Source organism: Penicillium expansum (genome assembly GCF_000769745.1).
Source record: "Penicillium expansum strain MD-8 chromosome Unknown contig90, whole genome shotgun sequence".
Taxonomy (NCBI): Eukaryota; Fungi; Ascomycota; class Eurotiomycetes; order Eurotiales; family Aspergillaceae; genus Penicillium; species Penicillium expansum.
The window spans coordinates 1-23,271 of NW_015971380.1; the positions used below are offsets into that span (position 1 = coordinate 1).

A 23,271-nucleotide genomic window follows, 5' to 3' on the forward strand; every position below is an offset into this window, starting at 1 on the left:
GTCCCGCGTATAACTCTCCGCTACCGGCTTAGTGGTATATAACACTGCGCGATTTCTCGCGCTAACTTACGTAAATTGATATAAATTGAGGAGGAATCTCTTAAAAAATGGATTCTCTCTATAGATTAACGTGGAGCAGTCCCCCGGCCCTCTATGGTATAAGAAATGGTAGATCTTCTGCTTTAAAAGCGTAGAACTACCCTGGTTCTTTCGGTCGGTGAAAATTAGGTTACGAATTTTATTAAAAGATACCCTCTTTTATCCTCTCGGTTTTTAAAACGGTATAACTATAAGCGTGCGAAATGTAAGGATCCTAAGATTATTACTAAGTGGTTTAATCTAGTTTAAAAGATAATTGTTTAATTTGGAATCGACCCTAATAATATTTATAACTTTGATAAGACTGGTTTTGTAATAGGATTAACTGTAACTGCAAAGGTTATTACGAGGAGTGAATATTATAGTCGGAGGCTGGTTTTATAATCTAGAAATTGTGAATAGGTGATAGTTATTGAATGTATAAATGCTTCTAGATAGGCCCTTCCTCTATATATGATTTTTAAAGGTAAAGTCTTTATTAAATCATAGTTTAATGGCTTTCTAGGGGATTAATACTTTAAAGTTAGTCCTAATAGCTAGACCTCTGATAAGATTAGACTTTATTAGCTTAAGAAGCTCTTTATTCTTAGTACTTTATATATTAAGGGGGTAGACCTGGCAGTGACCCTCCGGGTGGTCCATGATCTTGGACCCTCCACCCGACCCTCCGAGGGTCAGGGTCGCTTGTGAGCGACCCTGACCCTGACCCTGACCCTCCAAGGGTCGCTTGCGGGTGACCCTCCACGACCCGCAGCGACCCTCAGATGCATAAATATGTAGCGCTAAGCCTAATTGGGATGTATAAATCTGCCTATGTAATAAATTTTGCATAATTATTTACATAAAAAATATTTTTATCACAAAATTTGCTTGTTTGTCCTGTTTGACGACCCTCAGGGTCACCCGCGGGTGACCCTCCGAGGGTCCAACCTCTAGGTGGACTACCCTCAGGGTCGGAAGGTTGGACCCTCGAACCGCCCCAGTGGCGGGGCGGTTCGAGGGTCGTGAGGGTCACCCGCGGGTCACTGCCAGGTCTATAAGGGGGTATACCGGCTTTTAATTCTTAATAGTTATAGAAGTTATTTAATACCTAAATTTAACAAAATTTGTAAGTAAAATAAGGTAATACTAATCTATATACTAGCGTATTTATCTTATCTTTTATAACCTTTAGATATTAGTTATTTTATAGTATTAAAACATATATATAGCTGGATAGTTAAATCTAAAATATAGAATAGGATTAATTATATTAATAAACTTGACTTCCTTGAAGTATACCCTCTCGTATAAATTAAAGCTTTTAAATCGGAGATAATTAAGAATAGCTTTATAGTAGCTGGTTTAGTCCCTTTTAAACTAGAGAGAGTAATCTTAAAGCTTAATATTTAGCTTCGAATACCTACCCCCCTCCCTTAGTCGGGGGAGCGAATCAAGTCGCAATTTTATACTAAAAATACTAGTTACAGAGAAAGATCTACGTTATTAAGCTTTATCAATTAAAGCTTTATTTCGTATAAGATCTCGAAGCCCGCCTAGCCCGTTAGATTATATATTAAACCAGCTTGTGAAAGGCTTCTGTCTTATAATGTAAGGTACTATCTTACTCGCTAAAGAAAACAAGGAATTACGCGCCGCTAACAAGAAGCAGAAGTAAAAGCGTACTAGATCTCGGAGGTAGATACTTGCAGAAGAAGGCCTCTTAGTGCAAGAAGCTTCTCAATTGATTGCTAAGCCGGTAGAAGTAATTAAAGCACCCCCCTCCCCTCTACGAAGAAGCCCTTCGCCGGCTTTACAACCACGTACGCGGGCCCTACCAAAGTGTAGTGGTTGTGGAGGAATAGGACACAAGATTAATAGATGCCTAGCTAGCTAGATGATTTTACTATATTTAATTTAATGGAGTTTTGGTTGAGATAAATGCAATTGAAATTAGTAAGTTGGGTGGGGGTGGCTACTAGCTTGTGGTGGCCACTAGCTTGTGAAATACGTTATATAATGACATAAGGAGAGGGAGCCCTGGAGGTGCACATACCCTACTTTAGTTCTCACACTTGTCACCTTTCACCTCTTATTTGTCTCTTATTTACTTTTCATTTACCTCTCTCTCAATTACTTCTCATATAAAAGGGTGATGAGTGCAATATAATTGGCTACCCAGCTTCTACCTCTTCAATGCCCCTTCACTTCTGAATCTATATATCCACTATATTCATCCTTGACTTCGGGATCTTCATTATATGAACCATCTCTCACAAAGCATTTTCATTCCCAATGATAACTCAGTTGGCTCACATCACCGAAGCACATTTTTGTCAATATTCTAATAATTTTTCGCCCTGACCATGATGATCACATACTAGGAGGCCGACTGGCATACTATGGTCTGGTGTTCATCGACACAGAGAGAGTCCTGGAGGCCATCAAGTTTCCTGCAATCATCCAGATCATCCAGTGAGATCCAACCCCCGAACAAGCACTAGATTCTTCAAATAACACGCCTACATCCAAATTTCGAGATCTCATTATAGCACATCTTATATTTACCAGTTGACGGGGAGGAATTTAAACACGGTCTATGCTTATAACGTTCTCAGACATATTTGAGTGGTATATATTGGCCTAGCAAGTGTATACCTCAGAAAAGTGCTATTTGAAGCAATGGTTGTGAGAGCCCTTCGTTTTGGGAAGAAGATTTCCTCAAAGGAGAGCCATCAAAAACAAGATCCTGGGCCGTGCAGCAAACTGGCGAAGGCTTTGACAGAGTTGGAGACTCACGGTAAGCTTACCCTTTCTACTTGTGGTCCTCATCTGGCCAATCATAATTGCGATTACGCAGGTGGTCTTCTTCCCATCTATGTTCGCCAGCAGAATGCGGCAATTTTGATCACTCATCGTGACAATGTAGTCAAAATCGAGTCTTTTGAGCTATCTTCTCGTAACGAATCCATCATAACGACGGTTGGGCGCCTTCAACGCATATTTCTATGTCTTACTCTTACTATGGACCTCACCACTTTCAACAATAAGGGCTTCAGGGATATGATCGCCCAAACTATTGCACAGATGAGTAGTCAATTTGTGAAGAAATTTTACCAGAAATATGATGAGGATAGGGATACCACCCGTCCAAAAATGGTGACAGATTTTATGATGGCGGTCCTGCGTCCTCGTTGTTCCGAGGTCAATACATTGCAGATTCAGAAGAATACGCGCGAAGAGGTGCTGCAGCTCAATACTCGATTCCCATGGCGACGATCTGCTATGTGGCTTATGGTTCGTGTGGTCCTACAGCTTACTTTTTGCAGGTTGTCGGTCCTATGACGAAAAGCGCAAAATATATCAGAGTTCCGAAAAAATAAACAAGAATGCAGTCGCCTCTTGAGCCTGGCCAATCATACAAAATGTACTTGCAAAGCAGATGTCACCAATGGAAGATTTGACGTGTGGTTACAAGCCTTGGGCAAATGAACTTGATATCAATGTTCATGAATGGCCTTTGCCCGCTAATGAACTAAAAGCAAAGTCTACTATCTTTGAGTTGAATTTGCCGCAACCCTTCAGGTGGTGGAGAGGAATGCCAATTTTCTTCTTGGCTGTGGTTCTCAAGGTTGGTATGCCTCCAAGTCGCAGCCCAGAGCCATGTACCCCCCCAGACATATGAAGCGCTCCAATCATGGTTCACTGCCCATCTAAGCGACCAGCGTATTGGCCTCCTATCGCAGATCAAACCTCACAGAGATGCTGGTTTGGTGGAGAAAATGATGTTGGCCATCGTGTCCATTCCCTACCTTACTTTTCCCTTGGCCCGGGACCATAAAACAGAATCCGATATTCGAAATAGTGAGTGATAACTACATTGGTGCATGATCAAATAACTCAAAGGAAATTGCAATGCTTGTTGGAATTATGCCTAGTATGGTGGATAAGAAAAGTGACCAAAAGTAGAGACTTCGGCGGCGATTGAAACCCAGGAGAACATGGAAGATGAGCTCGAGGGAGTTATAAAGAGCGACAGATATAAATACAACAACGCCGATAGCGATATTTGTGTTGTGAGACTGCGCAGATGGATCGAGAGACTCGGGAGCAGACATTTCGGGATGCTATGAGAGTCGGAGGATAGCATCATCGAATGCGGACCCATTGCCAATAAGAATTTGTGACATTTGCGCAGACAAGAACGCGAATGTATTCGGATTTCTATAATCATAGTAAGAACGGAGGTTGAATGATGGCCGTTAAGAGAAGCGCCACCGCAGCAATTTAGGTAAAGAACGACGTCATTCAGTCCAAGGTTCGATGGCCAGCTTCATTGACACAAATAGCAATACAAAATAAACAAGGAGAGATCGACTTGATAGTTGCACTGGCAAACTTAACTTTATTATTTCTTATTGATTAGATTAGGACAGTTCACATCGTATTCGCTCGGAACTGCACGTGGATATCAAGTGAACATGCCCTAGCAGTGAATAATGGGCGATATGGCATCCTGAGAACTATCGCGCGAATGTGATATTGCTCTTCAGGCTCACACAGAAATCAAATACATCGCAACTCCAGAAAGTTGCGTGTCGTGTGTTGATATCATTTGCCTAAGGCATTAATATGACCGAATTAGTAAAGTACATGATTTCTGAAAGAGACAATTATTTTCCCTCGCTCTTTTCCTCTTTGCCGATCCTTTATTCTCTGTCTCAATCTAGGAAAGGATATCTTTTAATCGTCAATTTTTAATGTATCCTTTGTACGATGGAACAAAGGAGGGCTTCCCGAAAACAGGGCAATATTGCCCCAAAATTGAGTGATTCTGGAGACATCCGACAACCAATCGTTATTCCACGAGAATTTTATTTAGATAACTGCCAGCAATCGTTTCTCGATCCTCTCAAGAAGGGAAGCGACAAAATCACTTGACAAAGATCCTTCCTCATTGCTAACATGAATTACGGTGGCAGCATCTCGAACACCTGAAACATTGAAGGTCAAATTCGGCCCGTAGCCTGCTTTGATGGCACCCGCTGAGAACTCCATGTTGGAGATGGTCCAGGGTCCAGGGCCTGACTGACCGTCGAAAGCGCCGAGATTCGATACAGAAAATGTGGATTTCTGAACGACCTTCAGGCCTGGTAGTAGTTGAGAAACATAATCTTCATCGTCGTTCCCAATCAGGTCGATGGAGAGCCACGCTTTCATCCAAGACTTCTTGTGGTGCAAATCATTGACCACATGAGCCTTATGTTTGCGTGCAAGTTCCCATAATGCATCTGCATCAATTGGGATTTGGCCCATTGAATCAGAACTTTGACCTGCTTGTCGGAACTGCGATAGCCAGTCAAAACTCGAGATCATGGACACTGCAGTGCTCATAGTATTTTCCCTCTCCTGTTTGAGGAGATAAGGGCGCACATCGACGACAGTCTCGGAATGACTGAACTTGGCTTTGGGGTAGAAGTCTGCCGCCAGACTCACTTTAATGAGCGTGTGCAAAAGGCTAGTGAATGAGGTCTGGTGTTTGCGACAAGCGCGAAGGCATTTTTCCATCGTGTCAGCTTCCAGGCGGAGCGTGTGAACCTTTGTCGTGACTAGGTTGTCTTCTTTTTTGGGATCGCTGAGAACAAGATGTCGCTCCTGATATCTGGCATCGCAGAAAAAGACATCGGTCCCGCGATAGAAGAACTGAATACACCAGAAGCATATGTAGCTCGCGATCGCAAAAAGGACTGATGGTCCCGATCCGTATAATTTCACCGGATCTACCTCAGGATAACCCTTTACCTCTGTGGTCATTTCAACAATAGAGGAGTTAAGATGGTCTTCGGTCGGTGAGTTAAGTGCCTGTAGCAGGGCATCGAGGATGAAAGTGCTTCCGCGTCCATCGGTAATAAAGTGGTCAAATACCAGCATCGCATGTCTTCCATTGACTATGACAAGCCTCCATAGCGGCTTTGTGGATGGATCAAACCAAAAGCCGTGATAACGCTCGATAGTTGCAGTGAGACCTGCTTTTTCTTCTTCTGGGGGAATTTCAAGGAATTCAACATGGTCATCAAGATTAATGCGAGGCAAGACACCCAAAAAACACCGATGCTGAGATTTTTTCTTTTCGGAGGGGCCACTGAAATAAGTCATGCCCAGCTCGGGATATTTTTGAACGACTTTTCGAAGGGCTGGATAAAGCAGTGCTTTTGAAAGCACCGCTTTCTCGTTGAGGTTGGCGTATGATGCCACACGGATAACATTGGATTGAAGCCCAAATCGGGTCAGGAGATTAAATTCTCTTTGGTATCGATCTTGCGGATGTCAGCTGGTTCGATGCGTGGAGAAGGAGACTAGGCGTGCTCTTACCGGCGTGTTGTGTGTGTATGAATTTGGGTTCAGCGTCTACAAACGGCTCCTTGTATTTTGCTTCCCCCATATTTAAGTACCTGATTGGTTCTTCTTCCACAGTTTTGGAATGGCAACAAACCAGTGGGCTTGAGTGACTTATATATTATTGAGAAAATTCGGGTCGCCGCTAGTGCTTACTGCTGACGGGCGAGGCTACCCACTGCTATACGATTTATTGGCTCCTCATCCTTGACTAAAGTGTTAGACTAATTTCGATACGGGGCTCTGCTTAGCGCTGCGAATCATGATAAGTGCAATACATTAATCTTGTGGTAATTAGTTATTGACCATGTGGGGAATTAGCATTAACGTAATTCCCAAGCGAGCTGGCTACCAAACCCAAATCATTGAATTTAAATGCATTTATTTAAGATCTGCGAAGTGTGAATGCTGAGGGCTGGTAATTTGAAATATTTAGTAACCAAATTGCAGGGAGAAAAATGGACATTCTAAGGGGTAGTCCATCCGGTCAATTAATTTCTCGACAAACAAATATTCCCTCCACCGGTCAGGCCTAACAACTCGATGTATCGGGTCATATTTGAGATGCTATATTATTTGAGGTGTAAACTTGGTGCTCGAAGCTTAAGATAACAACATCGTTCAACCACCAATCTGATCCTAATCCGTGAGCGAATCATGTTGCTCATATGATGATATGTGAGTGGATCAGATTGCTCATGTGATAGTCACATGATGCTTTAGCTTATGTAATGATATGAGAGCGGTCAAGGTGGTCAGAGGCGTGCTCAATTTTACTCTGAGATTAAAAAGCGGCAAGAAATGAGCACCAAAATGGAAGGGGAAAGGTCTCGAATCTCGAGTGCCAGGCATTGTCCGGTACATATGATTTTGTTTTCCTAGCCTGATCTCCGCCCATAAATTGGTTTTATTCCACCACTTCAACATAATCAGCAATCCTACTTCCTTTATGTAGGCAAATATCACTTATTCCTTAGCTATTTTATTTGCCTCACTGTAGTCTACGCGCTGTAGGGGCTCGATTTCTTCCGGCTGCAAATCTCGGAAACGAGACATCCTTAGACCAAAGTCATAGACACTTTCTTCATCCAGTACCCACTATATAAAGTCTATCAAGTTTCTGAACTAGAACAATTCTAGTACATATGGGTCATACGCCGAAGCAAGACCTGGTGCAACTTCTCCGAGCAAACCTGGCTGTGGTAGCTGCTCATTAATTCCACTCAATAAGTGCTCGGATGGCCGGGCGTTAAACCCCACTGTTTATGGTAGCTGCATACCCTCAACTCAGCCGATTCGTGTGGATCTGATGAAAAGGATCTGTGATCTTACGAACTCAGCTGTCGGGGTAAAGTTCAAACCTTCACTGTGAGACGGCCCGCCACCAATTGTGAACATCTGCCCGAATAGATTCAATGGCTGCTACTTGCTACAACTTGACGATTCCGCCATTTTTAAAGTCGAACTAAAAGTTTAAATGGGAGAGGCGGAGGCTATAATTCTGGTCAAGAAATACAAACATCAGTTCCCGTTAGAAGGTTTTCAATGCCTATCTGATTGAGGGGATCGGATTCATCTTGATGGAGATGATACAGGGCAGCCAACCTTACTCATGGCGACCTGGACCAGTCAAACATAATGATTCAGCATAGGGAAATTACTGGGATCATCGGCTGGGGCGCTGCAGGTTACAGTGTGCCGGAGAAAGAGTACTTCGCCCTGCGGTGGCCAACCCTCGATCCCGAGTGGCGAAAAAGCTCTACCTCTATCCTACCCCAAGATGGATATGGATATTGGAAGAACATCAGCCGCCAAATGATGCTATATCCACACTGTTACTTGGAAGTGCACGCAATGTTTTTAAGTGTGAGTAGATAAGTGTGAGTAGATAAGTGTGAGTAGAAATAAGCTTAAACTTCAGAGTTTGAACCGCCCGGGGTTCCATTAGCCCCTCCAGGGGGTGTCGGAGACATTATATAATCATTTTCATCTGCCGAGGATGAATGGATCCCGAGATCGGGTCCTAATTCAACCGGGTGGAGATGATTCGGCGACTTTTGGTACTTTTTTACAGGGTAATTTTGCTCCACGCTCTGACAAATGAACCCCATGCGGTAAAAGTGGGATTGTTCCAAGGCATGATATCAAATTTCGGACACTTTGTGATTTATTAGCCTCCAGAATCAGATGGTAAAGCGTATCCGAAAATTTCGATGATAAATCAACCCTCGAGTTCCCCACTGTAGATCACTATATAAATCAAGCTACCCCTCCTCCTACAAGATGAAATTACTATCCACACATATAATAATATTTATACTTAAAATACCATCAAAATGACCTGGCCTGACGTCTCCGCTAAGCCCGCCGAGGGCATCTCCTACTATACCCCTGCGCAGAGCCCCCCAGCAGGCACAGCTCGCAATCCCCAAACGAGCGGAAAGCCCATTCCCAAGCTGTTCAAGCCTCTCACCGTCAGAGGCGTGACTTTCCAAAATCGCCTGGGTGTAAGCAATTCCTCTCAATCCCTTGCATAAATCACATAGCTAACAATATCCCTCCAGATGGCGCCCATGTGCCAATACAGTGCCGACGATGGCCACATGACCCCCTGGCACATCGCGCACTACGGTTCCATTGCCCAGCGCGGACCCGGACACATCATCATTGAAGCAACCGGTGTTGTCCCCGAGGGCCGCATCACCCCCGGCTGCGTGGGCCTCTGGAAGGACTCGCAGATTGCGCCGCTCAAGCAGGTCGTTGAGTTTGCGCACAGCCAGGGCCAGAAAATCGGTATCCAGCTCGCACACGCCGGCCGCAAGGCCTCCACCGTGGCTCCTTGGCTTGGTGGTGTTGTCGCGAACAACTCCGTCGGCGGTTGGACAGATAACATCAAGGCTCCCAGCGCCATTCCCTTCGCTGAGGGTGATCCTATCCCCATTGCCATGACCCAGGATGATATCGCCGAGGTCAAGACTGCCTGGGTTGCTGCTGTTAAGCGTGCCATTGCTGCTGGCTGTGATTTCATCGAGATCCACAACGCTCACGGATACCTCCTCTCCTCGTTCCTTAGCTCCTCTTCCAACCAGCGCACCGATAACTACGGTGGCAGCTTCGAGAACCGCATTCGTCTGTCGTTGGAGATCGCTCAGCTGACCCGTGACACTGTCGGTGATAATGTGCCCGTCTTCCTGCGTGTGTCAGCTACCGACTGGCTCGAGAACAGCTTGCCGGCTGAGAAGGGCTGGAAGCTTGAGGACACCGTTGAATTCGCTCGTGCGCTTGCTGCGCAGGGCGCTATCGATTTGATCGATATCAGTACCGGCGGTGTGCACTCAGCGCAGAAGATTACCTCTGGTCCTGCTTTCCAGGTTCCTCACGCTGCTGCTATTAAGAAGGCTGTTGGAGATAAGCTTCTTGTTGCTGCTGTTGGTATGATCAACAACGGAAACTTGGCAGACAAGATTCTGAACGATGATGATCTTGATGTCATTCTTGTTGGTCGTGCCTTCCAACGCGATACCGGTCTCGCTTGGCAGTTTGCTAAGGACTTGGATGTTGAGATTGCCATGGCTGGACAGATCCGTTGGGGTTTCACCAGCTTCCGCAATGCCTCCGAGTATATTCAGCCCAACTCTATGAAGGCTTGCATTTTTGATTAGATTTAGATAAACCGACTGTTGGCCGGCTGATGGCTGGCTTGCATTGCATTGCATTATATATTATGTAGACCGTCTTTTTTAGACAATGAGAACAACGAGAATTGACATGCCATTTCTGCTTAAGACCTGTGATTGACTAAAAATACGAGAATGATCAGTATGGACAATAAATTTCAGAAACGTGACACATGTTGACTTCGTCTCCCTCGAGATTTTTTCGATCTCCTTTGGTCGCTGCCTATTCATCTTCTCCATGCGTTTGATAACAAAAAACTGTAACCTCGGATAGTAAACGCGAGTTTACAGCCTCACAAGGCCACTTTTGTATGGCTCTGGCATGTAAGGAATAAGAAATGATGTGTGAAGGAAACGTGTGACCTAAGACATGCATGCGTTACTTGGATTATACTCTCTCAGTCAAGCTTAACATAGAAGGCTACTTTGGATGGAAGGATTGAAATGGATAACATGTTGGTTGGAACCTAACTAGTCTAAGAACGAGAGCTGTGATTCGTTATTTTTCAAAATTGGGAACATGGTACAAAGTGCCTTCTGTCTCGCTGAGACCTGATGACGATCGGAGCTCCAGTTCTATGACCCCTTCAGCGTACATCGAAAACCAGTTATATGGTTCTCAACGGACGCTGAAGAGGCCATAAAACTACAGATCCGAACAATCACCAAGGTCGTCACCGAGGTGAGGTGAAAAGGTATTCACCATCCAGAAAGCAGCCATGGCCTCAACCAAAAAAATTCCCCTGGGAGAAAGAATCCAGGGGTTATAAAAAAAAACCAAGACGTCACTAGCTCACCAAACACCCACCCGAAGGTTGCGACCCCTCAAGGGAGGTCCAGTTCAGTAGATTCGCCACGTACCCGCCGGGCTTTCACAAAGAGCCGAGAGGAAAACTCAAGGACCCGCTGCTTCGTGGACAAGGCCAAGCAGGCACAGTTGAGAGAACTCTGGAGGAAGGAAGGAGGAGGGGTTGAGAGGGATTTATATTCGGCCGTGGAAGCCTGGACACGCTCCAAGGTTTACGCGTGTATCACCTAAGCATTGCCCCACTACTGCCCTGGCGCGTCCAACCGGGCTTTTCCCCATTCTCTCCTGTCATATTCAACGTCATGTTGATGCTTTTTATGTTCCGATTCTGTTAGTCATGGATATCCTAGCCATGGATACCCGTGGACTTCCAGCCACAATCTCTACAAGAATTTCGGATCGCAGAGTCCACGATGAGCCTTGGATCGCCAGACCCTAAACTACATGTTAAATATATGGAGATATCTCCTAACTAGAGTTCTCACGGAAATTTGGAAATCTCCAGGTTTACTACTGATTTCCCAGAATTAGAGGGTTAGCATGATCAACTTGTGATTATCGCCTTTCTCACCATCCCACTACTACCAAAAACATTCGCACTCTATGATTCTCTCCCATACGGAACATGATACATACGACCATAGGGTGTGGAAAACAGGGCTTCCCGTCCGCTCAGCCGTACTTAAGCCACACGCCGGTGAGTTAGTAGTTGGGTGGGTGACCACCAGCGAATCCTCACTGTTGTATGTTTTTGTTTTTGCTTTTGTTCTATACTAGATGTAGTAGCCGCTATGATGGTTTGTCTCAATGTGGCCGATATGCCAGATATCAAGTAGACTGTGTAAGACATCGTAAGTGGTTCATCGACCTTATACATCATTCTTCTTTCTTTTTCTACTCTGGGTGTTTTGTTCCTTGCGGTCACATGCAATGAACCTCTAATCTACAGTTGATAGCCTTCAGTCCACTCAGAACGATACTTGTGGTTTCAGTGGACACGAAGGGACCATATCACCGCAGCTCCAGAAGCCTTACAGGAAAAACAGCGAACGCATGTGGAGCGAGGATTTGCAAGTTATTAGTACCACGGAACGTTCAGTGTTGAAAGTCAATTCAAGACCATATTAACATTATTCCACCTTCAAAAAAGAACCGTTTGTTCTAATATACAAATCTTCTCGCACGCAGTAATCACTCTTTGGGAATTTGAAAAGTTCACGGTAAAATCTCCTTCCCCATCCAATCCCAACACCTCCCTCTCCCCCCTTTAGCCTCCGTTGATAACCCCACAAGCACCTCCAACAGCTTGTCGGCCGCGTCGGCCGGCTCCAGCATTTCCCTCGTTCCCCAATAATCCTTGGTGAACTCTGTGTGCACTGTCCCAGGGTGCAATGCCACAGCAATTGCCCTCTGCGCACTCTTCGCGCGCAAATGCAAATCAAAAGTCTTGGCCAATTGGAATACAGCAGCCTTACTTGCACGGTAGGAATACCATCCGCCCGAGGCATTGTCGGATATTGAGCCGACTCGAGCGGCCATCATCGCGTAGATAGCATGCGAGGGCAGCCACAGCGGTCCTTGAGAGTTGATTGCAGAGCTGGACTCTATTGTCGGGAATTCTGGTGAGGATTTCAAGGGGACAAATTGGGAGAGGTGCTTCATGAGTAACATCGGGCCGAGGGTGTTGACTTTGAAGCTCTCCAGCGCATTGGCAGCGTCGATTTTACTGGGTGATTTTTCCGCGTGCAAAATACCGGGGATTGTCAATCCTAGCCTGAGCAGTGTGTTTGGATACTTCTCACGGATCGTGTCTGCCATTGCTGATATCGTAGACTCATCTAGGGAGTCAGTTAGCCTTGTGCTGCCGAGAGGAATATATTCCTGGGAATGAAGTTGCTTTTTTTACCTGTTACGTCAACTTGGAGAATGCGGAGTCTCTGCTCTGCGTCTTTTGGTATGCCCTTGCTCGACAACAATCGTTCTTGGAGTTCATCGCAGTTCTTACGGGCTGTTGCAATCACTGGGAGCTCGGTCCGGGTCAGGAGCTGCTGTGCGATGGCGAACCCCAGTCCTCGCGAGGCAGGGGTTACTAAGGCAAACCCATGGGCTGCTGGCAACATGGTGCATTTAATAGACCCGTATATGTTATTTTCCAAGTAGTGGGAGACGGTAGAAGCAATTATAACATAGAGTTGGTGATGTCCGCCCTATATGACGTCACTTGACATATCCATCGTCTTAAAGCCTCGATCTAATCTTCAATCCGATTTAGAACAACAAACATAATGATGGGTTTTCTTAAATTGGCTACATAGTCACCCTCAAACATAACCAATATCTCAACACTTTCCCTCTAGACCATCGAAGAAGTCTCTGCCAAACTCCCCACCGCTATCGTTGAAACGGACCTTCTTGTTGATTTTTCCAATTTTCTTCATGTCTTCTGGGCTCAGCTTGAAGTCTCCTCCCAGGTTGGCCCTGATCCTCAAGGGTGTTTTAGACTTCGGCAGCACCGAGTGGCCCTGCGAGACTCCCCAAGCTGTCAAATCACACTACAGTCAGCATCGTACAAACTAAAGTCAGGCAAATCACACTTACCAAGAGCAACCTGGGCTGAATTTTTGTTATATGGCTCACCTATCTCCGCCAACACAGGCTCCTCGAGCAGCTTTGCAGGCCCGGCCTTCTCGCCATAGAGAGCGTTCTGGTTACCAAACGGCGAGTAGTGAGTGACGTGTATACCCTTGTCTCGGTTCCACTCTGTGAAATCATGCTGCTGCAGCCACGGATGACATTCCATCTGGTGCACAGCGGGAACAACGGAAGTATTCTTGATCAGGCGTTCCATCTCAGACTTGTCGAAATTCGAGACGCCAATTGCCTTTACCTTGCCGGTTTTAAGAAGCTGTTCCATTGCCTTGTACGTCTGCGTCGGTGTTAGCGCGGTTGGATTCACAGATCAAGAGATGAGGGTGCGACATACGTCGATGATATCGATATTCTCCATGATCGGCTTCTCATCTTTCATCGGAAAGAGTTCCTCGCCTCGTTTCCAGGCGACGGGCCAGTGCATCAGGAACAGATCAACGTAGTCCATTTCCAGATCGTCCAGGGATTGCTGCAGAGCCGGTGCTACGTCGTCTGGGTGGTGCTTGTTGTTCCATAGCTTGGTCGTGATGAAGATATCTTTGCGCGGGATGCCGCTTTTCTTGACGCCTTTGCCGACAGCCTTTTCAGTGCAATAACTAGTATTCGGTCAGTACCGTATATCGAGCTCGTGGCTCATCTCAGTCAGGAAGCAAGGCTGCTTACGCGCGTGCGGTATCGATGTGACGATATCCTACCTTGATTGCCTCTGCTACAGCATCTTCCTGCTCGCTCGCATCCTGCCAGGTGCCGAATCCAATGGCTGGGATCTCTGCCCCGGTGTTCAGCTTGAATTTCGTGGGCATCTTTGATTGATTGATTTCAACGATATTTCAACAGATTATTAGTATCGTCTCCAGTTTGAATTCAGTTAAAATTCCGAAGGGCAATTAAATTACCAAACACACGTCAAGGTGACGAATTCCGATGACGTGAAAATTACATCTTTTCCCAGATAGTGTCTCACAGTGTGCTTGATGGGCGCAGGATACGAAGCCTACATAGATAGGAGTATATTCAGTCAACAAGCTTGAGCTTTTTCCAATCCATGCTAGCTTTTTTCTGTCTATAATACCAATGGGCTGCCCGTGACTTGGCTGTGCTAATATTATGACAGTGGGTGCTGGTCAGCTTTCCGTGCGATATCCTACCTTCTACTAACTTCAGGGAAAAGGTGAAGATCAACAGTTCTCACTGGTGATTGCATATCCATGAGAAATCATGCTGACGGTCATCTCGTGTTCGTGACAACGATGCTACCGGCTCTTGCCATCGAAATTGCTTGTCGTACATTCTTATCAGCAACCCCACGCCACAAACGCTAGGAATCTAGTCGTCGAATCCCTTTTTTTGAGCCCCCAAAACTTGCATGCTGAGAGTTTTCACTTCCTGCAATCGCCCCTGTCCTTTACATGTTGACGTCATGAACAGGGTATCCTCACCCAGTAACATTTTATTGCTCAACACTTGGGACCCAAGCTCTTCAGCTTCTTTCAGGCAGTCGCGATACCAGTCTACAATGCCCAATTGGCAACGAGATCCATCGTACTTGCATGATGAAGCATGGAAGGCACTCGGTGGAAATATTACCCAAGAGACCAAGCAATCTCCACCGCTGCAACGGTACGTCTTGCTAGATTGATGTATCTCTCTAACCTACCTTCTTTGTTAATGAGGACTGATCATCCCACATGCAAATGCAGTTAATTCCCTTCACCATCCCCACTTCAACTTTCGGCCCAGTTATTTCGCCGATGTTTGATGCCAAGACAAACAACGCCAAAGGTCATACGCGTCTACCGTAGCTTACCGCTTTAGTTTATATAGCGAGCTCCACCCGCAAATTTTTTTCTTTCCTTCTGCATCGCTCGGAATTTTCCAGCTCTCACTTCTTTATTTCTTTTTTCTTCTCAGCTTGGACTGTGTCTAATTATGGCACACACTCTAGCTGTGCTCAAATCCTGAGGTTAATCCCAGCGCTGCGAATAATGCTCGGTTTCATTTTTTCTAAAAGGTAAGGAAAATCCGTTCTCTCTCCCACAACCCCAAACCCCCGGGGATGATTATATTATAGACATGCAAAGGCATTCCTCAATCAGAAGATCCATGTTGAATCTGTCATACTTTTAAGTTTCAGCCTTGTCTGACCCATCACAACAACATCATTACTTTATAAGCCATACATTGAGTGATCTTTGACTAACAATCTCTCGCTCAGGTAAATTACACTTGGATTCAATCCCTTCCCTCCATTGCGGCTGTTGCCTAGCATGAAGAAATCTTGAACGAACGGGCGGACATAACGTACCCATTTCCCTTCATCCAACAAAACCAGAGCGTACAAACTCTGTGGGTGTCTGGGAAGTGGATTACTTGTTGAGAATTCGTCACCTGAACCATTGCCCTTGTCACATTTATTTCATGTCGCATCGACAAGTTGAGACCAGCATTTCTAACAGAAATTCTAGGTAATTCATCACTCATCTCTATCTCCGCCTTTCCTCAACATGGTCATACCTATCATGATGATTGTGTTATTCACACTGTTGGACTTGGACCTCGTGTCCGGGAATGAACATTCATACAAAATTCTGATTTAATGAGGTATGTGTCTCCTGTCGACCAAAAAATTAGTATTTCATGCTGACTGACTTGCAGCCTGACTTAGTTGCCATGTCTTGATTTCGCTTTTGACTCACGCTTTTTGCTTGAATGCCATCGCTAACTCGACATAAGTGGACAAATAGGAATACCCACAGGTAGACCATTTGGCTCGTTGACCGTGAGTTTACTCTTATTCCATTTCCTATCTCATTGCATGATGAACCCCAATATACTGTTCTATCTCTGAACTATCATGTCGATAAACTATTTTCACCTTGGAGAACTGATCTTTTCCTTGACTGCCATTATTTCACTCACCTTGTGATATGATCAATTGCTAATATGCATTACAGGAGCCAGTGGTCATTTTATAATAGCTTAATACCAAATAATATATTTTTTTTCTTGAACATTTCTCATTCATAGCTTCTGGATTGTCCCTTAGTCTCTCAGCCGTTCCGTAACTCCTTTCCTGTACTCAACCGCCGCCTCGCACATATGCCCAGTGGCACTTCCCTACTCAACAAACAACCCATGCTTCTTGTGCCATCCCTCCAGGCTGTCTTCATTATACTCCTCGTGCACACTCTTCTTTCCCTCCGGCCACCGCGCCCACGCCGGCTTCGATCCATCCATGATACACACCATCTCGTCGGGCACCGGCAACTCCGTATCGATTGCGGAGGCAAACGGATGAATCAATTCAGGCCAGTGGTGGTCCCAAAGCCACAGCATGGTACTGCAGTTCGAGCAGAAGTTCCGCTGGGAGGAGCAAAGCTTTTCATCCGGTGTGCCGCGGTCTTTGATGGCAGAGTATCTCCTGGTTATGACGTTAGTTTATGTGAATAACAGTATGATTTGCGTATCATTCCATTCCAATGTATTGAATGATGGGTTTTCGGTGGATCTTATGCTCGAAAGTGAAAGCAGAGGGTAGGGATGGGCTGTACTTGATCAGATCTTTGCCCTTGATGATATTCAGGCTATCAGCGATGCCGCCGAGGTTCACAGCACCGAGGTGTCCGCCTACTTTGCGACAGATGCTGCAAGCACATAACTGGTAGGGAACTGGTGTTTGGGACTGGAGAGTAAATTCGACGCCGCCGCATTGGCAGCTTCCTTCGAGGTTCCTATAGACCCGGTTAATACAACCTATATCTGTATCGGGAGGCAGGGTGGTGCTGATGGAGCTCTACATACATAGGCATGATTTGGCGTGTTAGCTGGCTAGTAGGTAGGAGTTTAATCAGAGCAATGTAGGTTATTTTGGTTGGAAGCTTAGATTTATCCAGAGTTGCGAGGTGGTACTCGATATATATACTTCCGTCACTGAGGGGAAATCCACAGCAACAAAACCAACAAAAAGAGCAAACAACACAGGCCTCGTATGATGAGAGGAAATGCCTAACTCCACCCATTCTATTCACTATCAACAACCCTATGTCCGAATGCCCGAGTCTTATTCTTCAGACGCCGGATTGATCTCATGCATCATCGACCGTACCCCGCAGCGATGATTGGACAAACCATTGTTTGTCTGGTTTGTCCTGTTTGTCCATCGGAGGTTTGGATTCGCTTTCGCCGCGTGATGTTCACCTTGTTGAGCTACTTTCTTGTCTGTACGAAAGCAGAATCCTGCTGTGTTGATATTAATAGCAAATTTACGACCAATCTTGCTGAAAATGAGTTTCGGAGCCCCCGGCGGTGCATCGGTGAACTACAAGCCATCGCCGTGAGTTGGATTATCCTAAGCGTGCATATTTGCGTCTGCGACATGTTGTCCAGCGAATGCAGGAGATTGTATTCCTTTCTTAATATAATTACTGACCCAATTAAACCTGCAGACCTGAGCGTGGTAGTTTTCCTCTTGATCATGAAGGTACGCCGGACCACACCACACCACACAGCCCACACCCCGAAGGAACTCGGCAAGACTACCGAAGCCAATTGAGCTAATCACAATTTGGGTTATGCAGGAGAATGCAAACACGTTATCTCGGGATATTTGAAGTGTATCAAGATGAACAAAGGCACCAACGATGAGGCGTGTCGCAAGTTGGCAAAGGAATACCTTGCCTGCCGAATGGACAAGTAAGTCTGCCCGATACACAGAGACACCGGATATTGCCATTGGAGGATGGAATGTATTCGTGATGAATGTCGAAGCATAATGCTGATCGAGGCAACTTGTGATTAGGAACCTCATGGCGCCGGATAATTTTGAGAACCTCGGGTTGGTGTTTAAAGACAGCGAGGGAAAACAACAGACTCCAACTACACCAGCTGCAGGCGCAAGCAATCCAGACCAGAAGAGCTGATATGCGACTGCGAGACATTGGATGATATTGTATGATATGGAAGAGTGGCGCTAGTCCGTGATATTCGGGTAGTGCTGGCATTATTCAAGGCGTTGCACATAAGAAATGTATTTTGGTACCCATTCAACACATATATTAAGTAAATATGATCTGTAAATGAGTTAGCATCGAAATTCGCAAAAATCATACCAATCTCAACCATGGCGATATGTTGGCTCTCCTCGCCCTTTGCGGTTCCCCGCATGTGAAACCGTTTCCGCCCAGCCACTCTTACAATCTCCAACTCCTCCACGGAGCCCCCAGCGACCAAATGTCATCGATCGCCCGGCCACCAGACCCGTGCCTCGTGGCAATCATCCTAATTGTGCGCTCTCGCACCGGCCCCCGCCTCGTCTTCCACTACCCCCCGAACCCGCTCAGCGAAAGCCGCATTAAAACCACCACCACCAGGGGCGGCCGGCGCGTCTCGCGCACCCGCACCCGATCAAAGAATACCGATTCGAGTTCGAGCTCTGAGAGCGACTCTAGCACCGACGAAGACGAGGATGAACGGGAAACTCAGAGCCATGCTGGTGGGAGTTCCGTGCTGGCGGGTCGCCGCGCTAGCAACTTCGGCCTCGATGATCATCTCCCCGCCGCTTCATCGCCTGCTGCTGGTGAGTCCCAACGCCCTGGGTCGCTAGGCTCTGGGCGCGGCTCATCGGCTCGGAAACGGGCCCCGGGCACCGATCCTGATCCTGACGACGATGCGGGAACAGCGTCTGATCGGCCTGATGATGGTCCTGGGAGCTCTAGACCGCCATGGGAGTCGCTTTTGGGTGTGCCTGGGAGTGTGTGGGAGAAATTGCTTAGCCCATCTAGGTCGTGGCATAAGCGGCGTTTTGAGGTTGGGATCAATGATTTAGCGCTTATTGGTTGGCCGGTCTTTGTGCGCGAGGATGGCTCATGGCGCAAGCAACGACGCAAGAAGCAGAAGAAGCCTCGTGCTGAATGGGACGGTGGGGAGTTAGGCCACAATGATAGTGCCGAGGAGGGCAAGAAGGACGAGCAATTCGTTACTTCGCCTGATCTGGGTGCCAGTGTCGCTTCTATTGCGGAGTCGCTGACATCGCCAACAGACAGCAAGCGTGGGTCGACCAGCGGACGGCCTGGGAAATCTGATGAGCCGCTTGATCTTGACCCGGAGGACAACGACCATATGACAATGTTCAATGTTGTCTTTGTCGTGGATCCTCCCTTACTGGAGTACTCCATGCGTGTCAAGGAAATCTACGAGAACATCATCAAGAAATTCGCCAAGGCTCTTAAATGGGAGCAGGCTCGCACCGATTATGTGTGGAAGGAGTCTCAACATATTTTACAAGTGAGGAGGAGAGCACGAGAGACAAGTATGTTTCCTGCTAATAGCTATCCTGCTGAAGCTGACAATGACACTGCACAGAAACATCAACCCATAATCTTTACTCCGAATTGATATCCCAGTCTTCTCTAGCTCGAGCTATCTACACAGTTTATAGCAGCATATCGGCGTCCAAAATCGCATCCGTATCGCTCAGCCCGGATGTTTCCATCTCGCTTCAGATTCCACCTTTGACCTCTACATCATACCTTACTGGTCCTATGGATAAAGCATACCCAGGCCTGTGGCTCACGACAGCAGACAGTGCAACCCCTGCCGACGATCCAAGTGCAGATGAAATCAACACGCCACATCAGGTCTTGGCAAAGCACTTTGCTCTACTTCTGCTAGACAGCGAAGCCGCCATTGTCAAGGACATTGAAGCGTCTGGTGGAACGCTTGCCCCTGCACTTGCGCATTATATCCGATGCTCCAAGCCAACCAAGTCATTTGCGCAGATTTCAGTATCATCAGGAATCCCACTATCCCATATCCAGATGTTGTCGAGTCATCTTGTATACTGGCGTCGTGCTCGCGCCATCCCTCCCATCCACCAACGAGACACATACATCGTCTCTCCAAACTGTGACTTGAGCAAGCTTGAAATAGCTACAATCGCTTATCAGACAGCATTCCCAACATACCCCAGTTTACCAAAAATGCTTTCCACCCTCAGTGGCACCCCTCGCCCGTATAGCAACTTCATCCCCAGCAAAGACCACAAGGAGATATACTTTACTATCTTGGCTTGGCTATTACGTGGCGGCTGGGTCACCCAGCTCCGCACTTTCGCGCGCATCAAAGTCTCGCCCGAGGTCAAAATGGCCGTGGAGATGGCACTGCGCAAGGAGGAAGTCGAACGATACCTATCTAAGGGCAACTCAAACTCGATCTCGGTCGATGAGGACAGCGACTCCGACGATGAAAACGACGATGCGAACTCCTCCTCGTCCTCTTCCCTCAACAGCCACGGCAGCGGAGATGAAACACCCACGCCCAGTCGACTCGACGCACATGCCCAACTGCGCTCTTCCCACAAACTCCTCGATCAATCAACAGCTCTCCGGCTGTCCTCTTTAATCCTTTCCCCGCACCGCGCATCCCCACTCGAGTCCCGCTGGCTTGACGAAATTTTCTCCCGATTCCCTGATAACCCGAGAATCATCCAGGAAGATGAAAACGCCAGCCCGGATATCACGCCCAACGATAGCCTGGCCCTGCACAAGAAGTACTGGCCTGTCTTCCTCAAGTACTTCAATGGCTTCGATGCCATGGAGAAGATATGCGTGCGCGAGAATCTCAAGCGCAAGCTCGTCTGGCAGGTCCTTATGCGCCTGGGCGTGGTGACAGGTCCACTAGGCTCGATGGATCTTGATGCTCGTGAACAGGTGTTGGTTAGTGTTCGGCATTGGTAGGGAATTTTATGGTGTTGGTGTTGGTATGGGAATATGGAACATGGAGTTTTCTCTAGCAGGACAATGATATCCCTCTTTTACATACAACTAGAATCTCGGGTTCTGTCCATATCTTCAGGCAAATCCCGCTGGTATAGATCACGGACACCGGAAGCCCGTTAATTTGAGGGTAATACGGCCCGCGTATGAATATTACATACCCACTCTGCTATTCCGATGGTTTCCGCGTGCCCTCAGCCCTAATCACTGCCGAAAGCACAACGTTTGAATATGGATTTATTAGGTGAAAGGGGAATTGAGATAGTTTATATTTGAGTTGTTTAGTTTAATTGGATTGACTGGTTTTATTTTTATATAAATTATATAAAATGTACAAAAAAAATGACAGTAGCACTTGGGCAGTTCACGTGTTCCAAGGATAAAAGCATGTAATTATATCACATTCTTTTCGTCGCACAATGGTCAGCATGGCCTAGGTAATTTTTCTTTTCTCGCAGGGTCCTATGTAATATAATATGTAATACCTCACTTGGCACCTTCTTCAAATGTATGTTGTATTGATATGTATTACGTTTCCCCCGAGGGATTTCATCGCCGGCCCGTATATCCGAACAATCAACGGTCCAGCGGGCTGAAGATTACATGGTTTGGGAGGATTTGGCTTGTAGTTAGGCGTGTGTGTATTAAAGTTGATAATAATATCCGGTTGTAGTTACGGAGTATAATATTCATGCTTTGATATTTTATGTCAGAAAGTAGTTGTCATTTAAAAGAAAACCTCGACTCTTCCCACGTCAGATATTTCTATTGTGCGCCAATCGCCGGAGGGGCTCCGGTGGACCCCGCGATCTTCAGGTGTACTTTGTAAGTTGTATGTACGGAGTATTCTTGCTCCAAATTGATGAACTGAAGATTAAGATAGGGTATTCTGTTGTATTCTATGAGATATCTATTGTTGGTACTTCAATAGAAGCTTTATTTATAAGGTAAAAGGTCTTTGATTGAAGGTCTAGAACAAGAACGCCATAGTGTTATCCAATTGGCTGGACATTGGTTACTTGAGACCTCAGAACCCTGAAGTATCGCCACTTTGACAGCTATTTTAATCATGGATCGCCTGAGCTGTGATTTTTATTGGGCGCATGCCCTTTAAAGAAGCATGCGGCTCAATTATATGACATTGAACTGGTTCTTTGTTGCCCATGTGGTTTTATAGACCATGTATAAAAGGCACTGGACCGCCGAAAGGGTTGACCTCGGCAAAGCAAATACACAACCAGAAGTGGACATAGTATGTTCTTTCTGCAATGTGTAATAAGTATATAAGTACTACTTCGTATGTTGTATGGGAATATACAGCATATGCCTCAATCGGCTAGTACCGAGTCAGCTCCGAGATGCCCGATTATATACCTACAACATAGACAAGGCAATCCTAACTTGAAATTGAAGTAATGATATGATATATATGATATATATTTATATAAATGAATAAAGAAATTAAAATGAAAAGAAATCCGATCAAAAAGAAGTATATATATATGTATATATGTATATTTTTTTCCCTAATAAAAATCCTTTTATGCGAAATTCCACAATAAAAAAAAATAATACAAAATCGTACAAAAAACACAAAATGTGCTATATTATTTAATTACGTGTAAAGAAAAAACCCCGCTACCAGTTCTGCCCTGAACCAAATAATTTTGTGTCTTCTCTCTCTTCTCTTCGACATTTCGGCTGTTTTCTCCCTTCCCTCTTCCGCGACTTCCTTTTCCTCTTCGGTACCTCTCCGTCTCAAGAGAGAACCGAGATTCTTCCTCTCTTCCGAACCTTCCCACGTGCCGATTCGCGATCCTCATTTTTTTGCAAGGGATCGACACTTGATCTTGTGCTTCGCATTGTCATCGAATCCTAGAATCACACAGCG

General features: G+C 46.0%; 6 protein-coding genes across 6 annotated transcripts; 3 read left to right on the forward strand and 3 right to left on the reverse strand.

Annotated features, from left to right (window-relative positions):
• Positions 1-2,760: 2,760 nt before the first annotated feature.
• PEX2_032120 (uncharacterized protein) lies at positions 2,761-3,423 on the forward strand (the record flags this gene model as incomplete). Its single annotated transcript, XM_016740487.1, has 2 exons — positions 2,761-2,878; positions 2,939-3,423. 2 exons carry the CDS (start codon positions 2,761-2,763, stop codon positions 3,421-3,423), a joined length of 603 nt encoding a protein of 200 aa, XP_016596875.1.
• A 1,533-nt stretch (positions 3,424-4,956) lies between these two features.
• On the reverse strand, positions 4,957-6,520 carry PEX2_032130 (Alcohol acetyltransferase; the record flags this gene model as incomplete). Its single annotated transcript, XM_016740488.1, has 2 exons — positions 4,957-6,395; positions 6,451-6,520. The coding sequence occupies 2 exons, from the start codon at positions 6,518-6,520 to the stop codon at positions 4,957-4,959; spliced, it is 1,509 nt and encodes a 502-aa protein (XP_016596876.1).
• A 2,290-nt stretch (positions 6,521-8,810) lies between these two features.
• On the forward strand, positions 8,811-10,136 carry PEX2_032140 (NADH:flavin oxidoreductase/NADH oxidase; the record flags this gene model as incomplete). Its single annotated transcript, XM_016740489.1, has 2 exons — positions 8,811-8,981; positions 9,039-10,136. 2 exons carry the CDS (start codon positions 8,811-8,813, stop codon positions 10,134-10,136), a joined length of 1,269 nt encoding a protein of 422 aa, XP_016596877.1.
• Positions 10,137-12,174: 2,038 nt separating this feature from the next.
• On the reverse strand, positions 12,175-14,411 carry PEX2_032150 (Short-chain dehydrogenase/reductase SDR; the record flags this gene model as incomplete). The annotated part of the gene is made up of 6 exons (XM_016740490.1): positions 12,175-12,797; positions 12,866-13,069; positions 13,304-13,498; positions 13,558-13,885; positions 13,943-14,204; positions 14,272-14,411. The coding sequence occupies 6 exons, from the start codon at positions 14,409-14,411 to the stop codon at positions 12,175-12,177; spliced, it is 1,752 nt and encodes a 583-aa protein (XP_016596878.1).
• Positions 14,412-16,725: 2,314 nt separating this feature from the next.
• PEX2_032160 (GFA family protein) lies at positions 16,726-17,417 on the reverse strand (the record flags this gene model as incomplete). The annotated part of the gene is made up of 3 exons (XM_016740491.1): positions 16,726-17,029; positions 17,160-17,339; positions 17,410-17,417. 3 exons carry the CDS (start codon positions 17,415-17,417, stop codon positions 16,726-16,728), a joined length of 492 nt encoding a protein of 163 aa, XP_016596879.1.
• An 812-nt stretch (positions 17,418-18,229) lies between these two features.
• On the forward strand, positions 18,230-21,341 carry PEX2_032170 (nitrogen permease regulator 3 family protein; the record flags this gene model as incomplete). Its single annotated transcript, XM_016740492.1, has 4 exons — positions 18,230-18,300; positions 18,407-18,442; positions 18,693-19,915; positions 19,969-21,341. The coding sequence occupies 4 exons, from the start codon at positions 18,230-18,232 to the stop codon at positions 21,339-21,341; spliced, it is 2,703 nt and encodes a 900-aa protein (XP_016596880.1).
• Between the last annotated feature and the right edge of the window lie 1,930 nt (positions 21,342-23,271).